Source organism: Etheostoma cragini, chromosome 3 (genome assembly GCF_013103735.1).
Source record: "Etheostoma cragini isolate CJK2018 chromosome 3, CSU_Ecrag_1.0, whole genome shotgun sequence".
Lineage (NCBI taxonomy): Eukaryota > Metazoa > Chordata > Actinopteri > Perciformes > Percidae > Etheostoma > Etheostoma cragini.
Genome location: NC_048409.1, coordinates 264,479 through 279,182, shown reverse-complemented (window position 1 = coordinate 279,182; position 14,704 = coordinate 264,479). Strand labels below are relative to the sequence as shown.

The 14,704-nt window shown below is 40.8% G+C and overlaps 1 protein-coding gene across 5 annotated transcripts in view; it reads right to left on the bottom strand.

Annotated features, from left to right (window-relative positions):
* Positions 1 to 3,643: 3,643 nt before the first annotated feature.
* Positions 3,644 to 14,704, bottom strand: part of tiam1b (TIAM Rac1 associated GEF 1b) — a 53,350-nt gene continuing 42,289 nt past the window's right edge. For all 5 annotated transcript variants that reach the window (XM_034865584.1, XM_034865603.1, XM_034865590.1 and 2 more), the window contains 12 exons: positions 12,742 to 12,927; positions 9,983 to 10,051; positions 9,529 to 9,654; positions 9,311 to 9,419; positions 8,598 to 8,777; positions 8,384 to 8,502; positions 8,199 to 8,307; positions 8,038 to 8,096; positions 7,502 to 7,607; positions 7,321 to 7,408; positions 7,055 to 7,227; positions 3,644 to 5,238 (listed from right to left, as the gene is read on the bottom strand). In XM_034865584.1, the coding sequence (XP_034721475.1) occupies positions 4,739 to 5,238; positions 7,055 to 7,227; positions 7,321 to 7,408; positions 7,502 to 7,607; positions 8,038 to 8,096; positions 8,199 to 8,307; positions 8,384 to 8,502; positions 8,598 to 8,777; positions 9,311 to 9,419; positions 9,529 to 9,654; positions 9,983 to 10,051; positions 12,742 to 12,927 (1,824 nt within the window). In that variant the 3' untranslated portion in view covers positions 3,644 to 4,738. The remainder of the gene's footprint in view (positions 5,239 to 7,054; positions 7,228 to 7,320; positions 7,409 to 7,501; positions 7,608 to 8,037; positions 8,097 to 8,198; positions 8,308 to 8,383; positions 8,503 to 8,597; positions 8,778 to 9,310; positions 9,420 to 9,528; positions 9,655 to 9,982; positions 10,052 to 12,741; positions 12,928 to 14,704) is intronic.

Below are 14,704 nucleotides of genomic sequence, written 5' to 3'. Positions count from 1 at the left end.
CCCCCCCCCGTTCATAATGAGTCAGCCGTCTCTCTGTGAGTAGCGTCCATCACACTCCTTCTCGCAGTTATAAATAGCCTATGTGACAATAAAATTAGTTTTGGTTAAAACAACAAATAATCGTGAGAATAATCGCGATAAAATTAATCGGGATTATCATTTTGGCCATAATCGTGCAGCCCTAATAGCATGCACCAGGCTCTCTATACTCAGGTCAGATCTGATCAAATTTGAATCAATATTCTGTTTCTGTTTGGCATTTCTTGCCTTCTAAAATGTTTTCATAATCCCATTTTAGTGTTCTTTTTAGCTGTAGATTAAAAAAAAATGCAAACTGAAAATTAGCATTTTGTTTTTTTTAAATCAGTTTGCAACTCTGGACTTAAATACTGCATTGTACCAAGAAAACGTGTGATGTGTGGTCACCCTAAACCTCACACACCAATTGTCTGTCATGCAGGCCTGCAGGCCTACACACTTTTTGTGTAACTTGTGAGGATAAACCATGTGCCCATGCCAAAAACAGCAGCACTCCAGGAAACCAGTTATTTGATCACATTTGCTTCTCAAGTCAGCCCATGGCGGCTACTCTGCCCTGACCACTCTTTTTTCCTATCTTTGGACATGTGCTATGGGCATCAATTAAAGTGATGTTTCATTGAAGTCAGCCTTTATTTGTGATGTAATGTTTTTCTTTGTCATCTTTATCTTCATTAAGGATCAAGACTTGACATTGTGTTCCTCATTTAAGTGAGTGAGTTACCATACTCGATAATGAACAATCTGTCATCACTCAGTCAATCTGCTTCTGGATACTTTTTTTCTTTCTATTGACTTTGTTGTAACTTTGACTCAACTAGTGTAGGCACTTATGCTGGCATTCAAATGTTTAATGTTCAATTTTAACTTAACGTCAGAAAAAATTGATGGTCTGATTGCAGATAAAAATGAACAATACGGGATTTCATAGTTCTTAACAGGAGCCATTCGTAAATTCAAACTGCAGTTGGTCTAGGGAAGGGAACACCCTGTTGCTCACACGGTCTGTGAGAAGTAGGAGCGACAGAAATGGAACGAGTTGCAGGAGAGGTCACAAAACAGGAACAGAAACTGGAAATCCTGTTGAGCAAGTTTGCTGAGTGATACCATCGTCACATGCTCAGCTGTTTTAAATGTAAAGACATACCTATAAACTCAAATACATCAAACGTGCCGTGAACTATGTTCTGTAGATATGCAACCCCAAGCTGCCTTTATTGGAGTTTTGGCTTTTGATGTGAGATGTGATATTATAAAAAATACGATCCACAAGGAAAGGAGTGAAAACACAGTAAGCTGTAAGTTGGTGCAGTGGCACAAAAAGTCATATACGTACATCTACAGTGGTTTTGGATTTTGATGTGAGATCTATTTTATAAAAAGTATGATGTAAAGAGAAGTAACTACACAGTAAGGTGTGTGTAGGTGCAGTGGCATAATAAATAACCATCTACAACAGACGGTGTGCCACCTGCTGTCTGTAACCGTGACTACACAGTCATGGGTCACATTAGGATTGAGAACATTTTGCAGATTCTGGTTTCCTTCTCCTGGCTACTATCACTTTAAGATCAGACAAATAAAAAGAGAATCCCATAAATCAAGCTTCTGCAATTTTAGCTTGAGTAAGATCCACATCTGTTGCGTCAAAGCAAGGGCATTAGCAAAGCAACCATGTCCCATCTCTGCACTCTGGGATTCAGCACTGCTGCACATCTACAGTACAATAGAGCCTGAATTGATCTTTCCCTTTTATCTGGGGGTGGTGATTGACAAGAGAGAGGTGAAGGGGAATGAGTCTGACTGACAGGATGTCCACAGAGACAATAAAGAGGAGATAGGGCTGTGGGAGCCATATCTCATAGTGTCTAGGGCATGTGCAGCGGTGCCTATCACATAAGCTAAATGGAGAAGTAGGTGTCCCTAACTAAAGGTGGAACACTTAAATTGGGGAAAAGAAACAGAACTTCCTGCATTCTGGCTCCTATCCCTTTCACAGCAGTGGCTCTACCAGGGTCATACCGAGGTGGACTGTGTGTTTGAGTGGGGTAACCCTCCTCGATTTACTGAGTTTGATTTTTAAAAGAACTCTTAATCAAATTGACTCTTGAGTAACTTGTTTTTCCAAGCAGATGCAGAGGGGGAAAAATCCATCTGGAAAGGATAATGTGATAAGTGTTTGATGGTTATTTATTTGTGCTTTAGAATGTAATCGCTACGAGAAAATCCTAAAATAAGCTTTATTTAACTCTCCCTACTGTACAATGAATCTTATCTGTTTACTGAAGGGAACGTGTAAAGCCCCGCCCAGTTCTAGCACTTAAGGTAATTGTCATGCATTGCTCCCAGGTAGACCCAGGTGAGCTCTGAATTGGCATGACCGGCATACACGACCTATGTAGACTGGCTTGGATTGAATTTCCAAAAGGAGGGTTGAATTGCGGTTTAGTTGTACGTATAACGCCTAAAACCAGTAATGGCCAAATGAAGCTTAATTTGAACCATTTCTTTGCCCACTAGATGAGGCTTTCTGTTCAAAGGATTGAAAGCACACTGATTTGCTGTATGTTGAGCCTCTAGTCGGTCAACAATAAAACTAGCTCATGATGTACAAAGCTTCATTTAGACATTAGTTCTTGAAACACTTTTAATTAGGACATTTCAAGTAATTAGTGTTATTTTCTTGGTCTCTCTCAACCATACCTGTCAAACAGTGAAACTGTGTGAGAGCTTTTTTTTGTGGTCCAGTTGTTGAGGCCGTGTCACTCCACCTGTGGGAACATGGTATCAACGGCCTAATTGTCCAGTCCACCATAAATAAGCTCTTTCCAACATAATAGCTCTCCACAAAATACTCATTTGGTGAAGCTAATGTTTGTTAAAAACGTCTTGAAGTGTCTTTCAGTCAATACTGGGGAGGATCTACTTGTGGCCACTGTTCATCTGTGATGCATTCTTGACACCATGGTTTTTGACACTTGTTCCACTTATCTTATTATTTAGTGTGTATGCCAAACTTGCATTTGCCAGACAAAGAAAGAGCCAGGTAAGAGGAAGCACAAGCAGACCCTCACCAACACTGGAAATGGAAGTGGAGCTCCATGAGCTTGGCTTGGTTTTGTTTGTCTATCTTCATCGTTTTGCCCCCAGAGTATCTGATATGACCAGCGATGGTAAAAGCAATATGCAGCCTAACTAATTTAGACATAACAGGCTCTCCGTACTTTTCAGTCCTGCCTGAATAGGATTGTTTGTTTTTTTAAGTGAGCAGCTGTCTGCAGTTCAAACTTGACACTTGACATTCCGTTATCCTTTCAGCTCCTTCCCCATCATTCAGACACCAACTAATCAGCCGTGGCTTGCATAACGTGGCTCTTAACGTTTTCTGATTCAGTTTTTCTACTTTTTGATGTAGAACTGCAGTCTGTTTGTGGGGAGCTTCGAGGCTGGAGAGCATCGATTAGCTACTTAGGTCTTTTGTTCTCAGGCGTGTCTGAACACATTGGGCTTTAGTGTTTTTCCACACATCCCAAATAGTTTTGCAGGGATGATGTCTGCAGCGTACGAGTTAGAGGAAAATCACACAATCATTACACAGAGCTGATTTGAATTATAAGTAGGAAACAACTGTATTTATTATGATATCAATACCTTTTTCTATATACACAGTAATAAAAATGCAGCCTTAGTAGCACAATGAGTTGTTTACAAGTATGACTTCTTTCACTTTTGGCCTACTGCAGGTCTTTCCCCTTGATTGCCTGCGCAAATTTGGACTTTTGTTGTGAAAAGATTACTAATGTTTTTTGCTAACAAATTAATTGACATATGAATAAATAAACACATTGCTTTGTGATCCATTACCAGTGAAAATATTTTAACACAAGATCTTGAAAAATAACTGATGTGCAAATGCTCAACAATAGAGTGTGCACTAAGTATTAAGAATGAAATGTAACATTGCGCGCTCTTGAAATGGCAATACTGAAGAGCAAAAACACAAAAATAGTTCGACAGTAAAACAAGTAAAACAGCAAATTCAAGTAAAACAGGATTAAGTTCAAACAAATGTAAAATCCCCCCCTAGCCTCTGACATAAGGGCTAATACATACAGTAATTCCACTATTTAATGTCACAAGAGAGCAAACCAAATAGTTTTCAGGCTAAAAAGATAGCTTTAAGTCTGTAAAAACAAGAGATCAAAATCATATACAGAACTAGAAAATATATTCCCAAAACATGTCAGTGTTTAGTCATGTGAAAATGTACAAGTACAGTAAACTATGCAAAAAAATACTGTCCTTTGCAATTCTATTTCTTTAAGGACAAACAATATACAGCCCTTAACTATAATAATTATATCTTTGAGTCACACAGACAAAACAAATATCAAATGTTCTCACAATACCCAAATTTGGCAACAGCAGGAAGGACTATAGAATGCTGCCCAGATGTGCAAACTATTAAATTCCATGATTGTACCATTAGTTCATCTCTCTGAGCTAACACTTAACTTCTATGTAACAGCATTTGATTTGGGACTACGTCCTCGTTCTAGATTCCTTTATTGCTCCACTGATCCTACCTGTACAAAAAGCATTCAGCAACGGAAGGTAAGGAAGGATATATCTCCTCTTAGCTGTGCGATACATGTCAACGCCCATGCATTGTTTGTGAAGACTGATCTTTATGGATCTTTTATTTGCCACAGTCTGGGGACGAACCGGATCGCTGCCTTCTTACCCAAATTTCATCCTTCTCCCTTTGCTTTTCATTGATCCCGGCACTCTGCTTCACATCATCAGGCGTCCTGCTGACCTGTGGGGACTTAAGGCTCTCCTCAGTTTCCAAGGACAAAGCCATGACGCGGGCCTCCAGGTCGGCCTCGGCGGCCAGCGCTCCGGGTGTTTGACAGAACTCGTCCTCATCACTAAGAATGTCCGTCTCCTTCACCTCTTCTGGGTCCTCGTATTCTTCTAGGTCGAACTGTTCTTCCACCCAGCGGTCTGTGTCCCCTGCTAACTCTGACTGCGGCGGCGGCTCATCTGCTTTGTTGTCCTGCTGCTGCCGATTCGACTTGGGCTCCTGAGGTGAAGCAAGGTCCTGTTCGGGCTCGCCATCAAAAACAATGTCGGTGTCTATGGTGAAACGGTTGCGCACTAACTTCCTTCTGCCTAGAGTTCTGGTTGGTGCAGATGCTGCAGAAAACACATCAAATTATTTATTTAACACTTTCAGGACATTACTTTGGATTTTGTATCATTTCTCACATTTTGAGTACTATATGAAAAGAAACTTAATTTGTTGATTAATCAACAATGAGAAATACTGTACAGCACAGTCTGATTACATTATAAAGGTTGTCTACCTGCGTTGTTAATAAAAAAAATAACATGATGCCCTGATTGGTCAATAATTCAACACAAACTTCAACCAAGAGTTGCCATGAAATCAAACGCGTTATTATTAATCCCACTTCCTTTCTTGCAGAGGTGAGTATAATGTAGCTGTGAGATGGTACTGCAGGTTCTGGGCAATGTAAGCTGCGTCAGGAAAAATGAACACCGGTTTCCCGGTGCGCTCTGTAAGCTAGCTTGTTAATGTGGCTTGGCAACCAGGCATCGGCTCTGTCTGCTGAAATTGACAATACGGTTGCCATGCTTTAAACTGCCTCTATTTAGAACAATTAATTTTTTATGTAACTATACCAACGTTTCAATAATGAAATAAGATAATGGCTTGAAATATATCATCCCTCTTAACTAGTGGTGCAACGGCTCCGGTCAATTAGTTTTTAGAACAGCACAAAAAGTAAAGTAAATTGCTGTTAAAAGAAAAAAAAAACATTACATACAGGGTATTTAAACGCACCACAATGTTTCACATTTCTTCCCTTCCGTGTTTTTCAGCAGTCACTGTAGAGCTAGCTTTAGGAGCCGACGGGTGACATCCATTTCCTCCGGTGGCTAACGTTGCCTGCTGTGGAACGTGTCGGTAGGGTTTACTAGCAGGACTTGCAGCCATCTTTGTTTCGGAGCATCCGAGAGCACCGCTGGCATTTAGGTGGCACCGAAATTACATAAATGTCCACGGCTGCAGTTTCCTACAGTGGGGCTCGAAAGTTTGGGCACCCCAGGTAGAAATTTGTATCAATGTGCATGAAGAAGCCAAGAAAAGATGAAAAAAAATAGTTGACGCTCACAAAGCAGGAGAAGGCTAGAAGAAGACAGCAAAGCGTTTTCAGATGCCACCGAAATCCTCATTGCTATTTCGCCCAGTAGATACGTGGCACTGGTGCCATATTAGCACTGGATTTAAACATGGAACGGGTGTTTAAAAGGGTTTAAAATTTACCGTGACAAAAAAATAAAATAATTTGTTCTTTTGAAATAAATGTACAGTTTTGTAAGCTAACATATTTTTATATAAAAACTAATAATATGAAAAGGTGTTGCCAAAGGGGGCAACCAGAGCCAGTTGACTCAATCAAAGCACATTCTCGTCTACTTGCAATGGGAAAGGAGTCTTGGAACTTGCATATGTGTCCTAATTTGACGGAGGAAAAGGTATAAGAAACAAGTCGGACTTGTGATTCTAATACTAAAGAGTGACACCATTATACAGCCGGTTACACTGTCACCTGGTGGAGATCCTAATCTCCTAACACTACAACCTGGCCAATACTTTACATCAGTAGATTGTGCTCATCAATTGAAAATTGTTATCGGAGACTAAAAATGTGATCAAGGCATCTCTGATTGAAGTTCAAAGCATAGGAGTCCAACCTCAAAAACTATCAGTCAGTTACCTTTGCCAAAAATCAGGATATTACCTGTAAATTAGCTTGAATACAGTCTTCAATGCAATCTATCCACAGTAAAGAACTATAAATGTGGTTGAAACCCTAATGAAAAGCTCAGATTCAACTGAAGCATCCAATCTGTGTCAGGTAAGAAGGAACAAAATCTGAATTGGGACACTTGAAGCTATGAATGAAGGGAGAATGGTATTTACCTGCTCTATTTATGGCAGGACGGGCTCCCTTCAGGGCACAGAGGCGCTTTCCTCCAAAGGGCACATACTGCTGGTTGAGGGGTAAACTCTCCGTTTTTAGGAGCTGCCGGCGGTGCTTTTCCCTCAAGATGGAATGGACTGTTTTCAGAAAGTCCTTTCTACTCTCTGGGGAACTGAGGGAGGAAGAAGGGCATGTTATCACGTTGTCACTCTGTAGATAGCAGCAGTATCAGTGGAAATGAACCTCCATTAGACGAGATCCTCACCTACAGCACAGCTGGAATGTCCTCTCTGGCCTTCCCTCTGACTCAGACTTTATGTGGACAATTTCACACACAGCCGAGCCCTCGCCATCTGAGAAAGTAATCGACACTCACATGTGATCTGAGGTTTTCTGAAATAATCATATCTATGTTTAGAATAATGTATTTCAATACAGTTATTTACCTGCATTGCCCAAAGATCTGACTTGAAGTGCGTCAGTTGGGATCATATGACGGAATCGGAAGGGGTCTTTTTCTTCAGACGACATAGAGACACGATGGGAGCCAACCTACAATCAAACATTTTTTTTTTTTAATTTCCTGTCAAATAAGTTCCATCCAGTTCTAAATCAGCTTTAATCAGTCCCTCCAGGATTTCACGAGCGCTTTCGTACACACACAAGTGAATGCAGGAAAAAAACTGAGATGACATGTCCAGGACAGCTAAATAGAGGTGAGCTCTGCTGATGTTTTAAAGAACAATTTTCTCTGTCCCCCGCAACGTCATTGCAACAAACATCGCGACTTTTTACAAAAGCTCCCGCAACATCAGGCGTTTTGGGCCGCGACAATCTCAAGAAAAGGCCGTGAAATCCTGGAGGAATGGATTAATCTGCCTAGACAAGTGGCACATGGAAAAGGAATTTACAGTGCTTTAACAAAATCGGGTATATTTTTAAAAGGTTTTGGTGTTAGCATCTTGCTTGTGTGGAAACATACCATTTTCTTCTTCTGCTTGGATCCATCCTTGCATACTAAGACCACTGCTGTTTTGAACACTAAAAAGCATTGGGTAAAAAAGACCAACTATCACTAAAAGGCTTCAGATGACTTAGACCTCCTCACTACAGAATCATGAAGGAAACCCATCCTTGACATACCAAATGTAGCTATCTGGGGCTCTTTCTTCCATTTTCCCAAGGAGGCAGGGGGGTTGATCCAGGTCACACTGGTGTGGAGTAGCAGGTCACCCATGGACAGATCAGCCACCTGGCACAAGCAACAGTCACTCCACATGTGCTCTTTATATAACAGAACGGAGCCATGCCACTTTGGTTCTACCTACCTCTTTCTTTTCACCACTTTGCTCAGTGATGAGCAGATCGAACACTGCCCCAAACTCCTCGTGGATCTTCTGCATTTCATTAATGTGGCTGGCCACTTTGTTCATGGCTTTCATGGCAACTGAAGGCGAGCAAAAAGCAACACAGTTAGCACTGCATTGTTGTGACTGTATGCATTCACCCACGCTCTCCCTTGTCAAAATGAGCTCATCTTACCATCCAGGTGGTAATGCTCCTCACTGTCGGGGTCTGTGAGCGTGTAGAGCTCCTTCAGCAGCAGGGGATACTTCAGCACCCTTTGGATGGGTTTGATCAGGTATGACTCAAGGGTGGAAGAGTGCTGCTGCTTGGGGTTGCGGTCATCCAGGAAGGACTTGAATTCATGATCGGTTTTGGCTGGAAGGACCAATAAAACACTTATTGCATATTACTCATTGTTTTGTCTTTTGGAGAATTGTTTAAATGCACAGATAATTCTAGTTTACTTGGATACATTTGCTGATGGTCTGTAATTGACAGTTCCCAAAAGGATTAAGTTGATTTTAGCTTGGCAGATATAACTAAGGTTACTGCGGCAAAACACCGATCCAGTTAGTGTTTGTTTTACTTTGCCTTGCATTAGAAGTGACCAATAGACAAACTACTAGTTGACTCATTGAATGCTATTGCAGCAAAAAAGCCATCCACTCGAATGTTCAAAGGGAGTGGGTGTACTAGCCAGAACAAATTGTTCAACACTGCTCATTATATACCATATAGTGTTGCAGGGCTGTTTATCCCTGGGAGCCACCAGTTTGAAAATATGCAGAGGTCAAATGGACAACTGTCTGGCTGACAACTCCTCAGAGCAGATTTATGAAGCCTCGCAGGATACGGCAGATGGTAGATTACATCCTCTCCTTTGAGCCCAGGAGAGCACATTTACTCACCCTTTACGAGGACCTTAGGAACTTTGGTGTGGCTGGCGCAGAAAGCACTGTAGATTTTGAAACGGTCTGCATAGTACAGGAACGAGCCTCCCAGGGAGAAGAGGATTTTCTGTAATAAACGGAAGGGAAATTACCCAAACAGTACATACAAAAGACTTTATGGGTGTTGAAATGCTTGTTTAAAGTCACATGGTTTTGTTTTTTCAAAGAAGGTATACCTTAAACTGATCCACTCTCTCCAATTTCTCTAGATCTGGAACCAATCTAGTCCCGTCTTCCAGGGTCTTGAGAAACTCAACCTGGAACTCCACCATTTCTGGCAAGTTCCCAAACAGTACATCGAGCTGGAGAAAAAGTCAAAAATAAATTCTCCTATTGTTACTGTGTGTGTCCTGTAATGTTTTCCAGTATCTTTTCTGGTGCATCCAATATTAGCCGCTACAGTTGGAGCATGGAAGTACTCAAAAATAATACCAAATGTATTTTGTCATTGCAAGTGCATGTAAAACATCTTTTTACTTTGCAAACCACCCCCTCTCTCATCATCCACCCCTCTTGTCCTCGTTCACAGCATACTCTTCACGTGATTATGTAACCCACTTTTCTTAGAACATTTAAAAAGTGTTGGCATTTAAAAGCCAACCACCTCTCAAAGGCTCAAATTTGACATACCTCATCTTGTGTGAGAAAGGTCTCTTTCTGCAGTGGGGTTAAATATCTCCCGATGAGGCAATTAAGATCCTGCAAGACAATTCAAATTTCTTTCAAGTATCAATTCATAACAAAAGTTGATTCAAGACCCTTTACAGAGTAGGTCTAGACCACATAAGACCAAACTAGACCACATTCGACAATTCGTTAACAAAAGACAAGATTTAAGTTTGTTTGATTCAGGATTGGCCAAGTCATTAATTGGAAAACAGACATGAAAAACACACAGCTCCTCACAACAACACAGTGACTAAGTCGCAGGGAAAGCACTTCCCGATAACATAAATGTCCACGGCTGCAGTTTCCTACAGTGGGGCTCGAAAGTTTGGGCACCCCAGGTAAAAATTTGTATCAATGTGCATGAAGAAGCCAAGAAAAGATGAAAAAAAATAGTTGACGCTCACAAAGCAGGAGAAGGCTAGAAGAAGACAGCAAAGCGTTTTCAGATGCCAATATCCTCTGTTTGGAATGTAATTAGAAATGGCCGTCATCAGGACCAGTGGAAGTTAAAGGTCTGGAAGAACAAGAACAACATCAGACAGAACAGCTCGCAAGATTGGGAGAAAAGCAAGTCCGGACCCCCGTTAGACTGGCCGATCCATCCAGAAAGACCTGGAGTTGGTACACCATTCCACTATAAAGAGATACTCGTACAAACATGGTCTTCATGGAAGAGTCATCAGAAGAAAACCTCTTCTACGTCCTCACCACAAAAATCAGCGTTTGAAGGTTGCAAATGAACATATAGACAAGCCTGATGCATTGTGGGAACAAGTTCTGTGGACCAATGAGGTTAAAGTAGAACGTTTTGGCCGCAACGAGCAAAGGTACATTTGGAGAAGAAAGGGCTCAGAATTTAATGAAAAGAACCTCTGTCCAGCTGTTAAGCATGGGGGGGGGGGATCAATCAGCCCAGAAATCTCAAAGAACTGGAAAACTACAAGGTATTACCTCTGCAGGGGGCCCAACTTTTTGCAGACGCCATTTTGTTTTCTGTTATTTTTAAAGTGTAAATGATGGAAATAAAATTTTATTTATATTTTTTTTGTGACATATACAAATGTGTCATTTGATGCCTTTTGGAGATTTTTCCATCTTTTCTTGGCTTCTTTATGGACATTAATACAAAGTTATACCTGGGGGGACCAAACTTCCGAGCCCCACTGTAAGCTAAACTGTAGAAAGTCTATTAAATCAATTAGTCGCTCTGCCAAAAAGTAGGGAAACATTCAACTTATTACATCTAACAACATTTCACTGGATTTACAGAATCTCCTATTGTTACATAATCAACTCAAGCAACCTCCTAAGTAGACTAGCATCAAGTGTTTCATCTTATTAACAAATAAGTGAATTCTTTGTTGGAAGGTAAAATGTCTTTAACATACAGACTTGTTCCTCCTTTAGGTTTAGATCACAGAAACACTATAAATGCCTGTTAAGTAACCTGTGTGTATGAGTTGAGGTGTTTAAAAGCCACCAAGAGTGTCTGAGCCAAACATAACTAAAAATTACCAACAAGGACATAGAAAAAGAAGGTATGTAACTCGCCATATTTTTCAAATATGACTAACACACAACTTAATGACCAACCTTTGCAACGTTGATTGACCATTCAATTGTTACTTCAAAGTTAAAGTCCCTCTTCATTTGGTCGTTTTCCATGATCCAATCTTCCACTACATTAGCAGTAAGTCCCACTACTGAAACTTGCAGACATACATTTTATGTATGCATGTTTGTTTGACTCTGGATAATTTGAACAAATAGCCCAAGTCCACCAGAAATCGTTTTGAATGTTGTTCATCATTTCGTTATGGCTGTTCACTGCTTCCCGTTCTGAGCTTCTCTCTTCCAGGAAAGACTCGTAGGCCTCGAGAGTCCCTGCAGCCGGTTTTAATTGCTGCGCGCCAGTCGGAGCTGTCACTTGCAAGGACCTCCCAGTTGTCCAAGTTGATGGAGAAGACCTTAAGATCCCTCTTGATGACGTCTCTTCCAGCTCGCCGTATAGTAACATTTTAGGGAGTCGAGTGTCATTCATTCGATAAACATGCACAGCCCATCGGAGGTGGATGGCGTACAGGTCACTGGAAACAGTTTGCTCAAGTATGAGAGTTTGGCACATGGTCCGTCCAGCATACACCCAGTATAGAACCAAGGAAGCAACAAAATGGAAGGCGTTGAGGCGATGTGCGTGCCAGCGGTATGTTGTCCATGTCTCACTTGCGTAAAGTAAGCTGCTAAGTGCAAAGGTTTGGTATACACAGACTTTGGGGATCAAGGAGAGCTTCTTGTTGTGCCAAACACGCTTGCTCAATTTGCCAAACATTGATGATGCCTTCCCAATGCGCATGTCAAGCAAATACACCATATATCATGCAAAAAGTCATTTCTATAACTTGTAAATATGTGCCCTTTGTAATGAGGTATGACATTTAAGAGAGCCCTGACATTATCCCATTACATACCCTCTAACCCAGTTATTCAAGCACATTTATACCAAGCAGAAAAAAGATTAGGCAATATCCAGGCAAGGGCACAGCTGTGTCCCCCTTATGTCTCCTGGGATACAGAGATAAATAGGTACTGGTCATGTGGAATAGGTAATGCGTAGGGCTAACACAACCTGAGGCAGACAGAAACAAAGATCCATGTACAGGAGGAACATGCACACTCACACACACCATCTGGCCCTCACAACTAACATGAGTTTTACTTACTTTGACATAGGTGCGTTCGGTCTCCACAAGTTCACAGATGACTTTGCGGAGCTTGTCGGCATCAGAGAGCTGTCGGAGAGTTGAGCGAGGTGGAAACGACGAGTCTGGGCTAGGCGAAGAGGACACACACTCGGTGGGATTCATGTCATGGAGACTGCGGCAGAAAGCAGCGACCTGCTCTGTACTCTACAAAAGAATGGAAGGAAAGAAAAGAGTTGAGAACAATGTGATGCAATTGTGCAACTCCAACCTGAACTCCTAAAAAGAAAGAGATATGCGAATCAGCACCTCAAATATTAACTTGCAGGTGCCACTTTCCACCTACTGATGTGGACTGATCCATGACTGTGCAGAGAGTGAGCCTGGAAAGAGGTAAAGAGGCAGACCTAAAAATAAATAATAAATCATTTGCACTAATTTGGTCTATTTTCAGTCTGTCATAACAATGACTCTCCGCCTCCCTCTCTTTCACTCACATCCCTCCTTTCCCTGGTGTTTTCCTCCTACTGCCGGATCGGTGGTGTAATGACTCATCTCTTTTACAGAATCAAAACATACACAACATTGTCTGTCCACATACAGTGCAGGTTGCCGTGGAGACCAGCACTGATGTGCATTGATTAGACTATCATTTTGGACCAAAATAGACCCCACTCCGCAACAGCCCACAAGGCTTAATCCAGTTACTTTGATTGCAACAGGCTACAGCCTCACAGGTCGCAACGAAATGGCATTTTACATCAATACAAACAAAACAGAAAGACAATTCTATTCACACTCCTCAAAACCTTCTTCAATTTTATGAGAAAATAATATATAGATCAACGACTTTAATTAATTAAAAGGTTTACTGTGAAAGTTACAGGGAGCAAACAGTTATGGCGACAGTGTCCCACTAGCAGGTAACAGAGCTGTGGCTTGTGATAGAGGAATTTTAAAAGGCCGGAAGGGAGCAATTTATCATGTCACTCCTCTGGGAAATACTAATAATATAGCCTCCATATAGCTGCAGAAGATGGAACGTCATTATTCTCAGATACAATTTGAGGGCATCAAAACAGTGTTCTTCAAAAGAAGTGCATATAAAAAATGATTGTGCATAAAAGAATGCATATTCAAGTATGAGTGCTTGATGAGATGCAAGGTAGAATCAACCATAGGTAAGATGCCATTAACTAAAATAAGAACAGGTCAGTAACACATCTTTTCATGCAGCTTTGCAAATGACAATGGTTATAAGCATGTTATCTAATCAGACAGACACGTCCATATGTGAGGCACGACTTAATGTTCCCAAAATAACCAGGCAGCTCCCACCAAGATCAACAGATAAACTGGGAAGTGCTAGCAACTTTGTGAGTGTAATGCTGCAAATGAAATTTACACCAATGCACTGATGCTAATTTAGCTAACTCGGTAGTGAAAGAGCTGCTGCAATAGGCTTTTTGTCAACTATGATGATGTTTTTTCCTGATTAAACATGTTAGAATAAAAGGCAGCATGTGCGTCCAAGTAATCTCCTTTTTTTTGAACCACTCTCTAGATTGAAATGGTTTTGTAAATAATGAAGTTGCGTGACAAATGTCTATTGCCCTGAGACACGCCTTCATTAATAAATTTACCACTGATTCAGTAATAAATCAATATGTTGAACATACACACACAAAAGAATCAGCATGAGAGAATTTGTCAAAACGGATTGATCAAGATCTGCTCCATCAGCATCTATAAAAAAACATGTCACATCCCAAGACATAATCATTTCCCTCAGTACAACACACACACAAATATCTATATATATCTACACAAACAAACACACACACACACACACACATATATATATACATATACACATATATATATATATATATATATACATATACACATATATATATATATATATATATATATATATACACACACACATATATATACACACATATATATATATATACACACACAC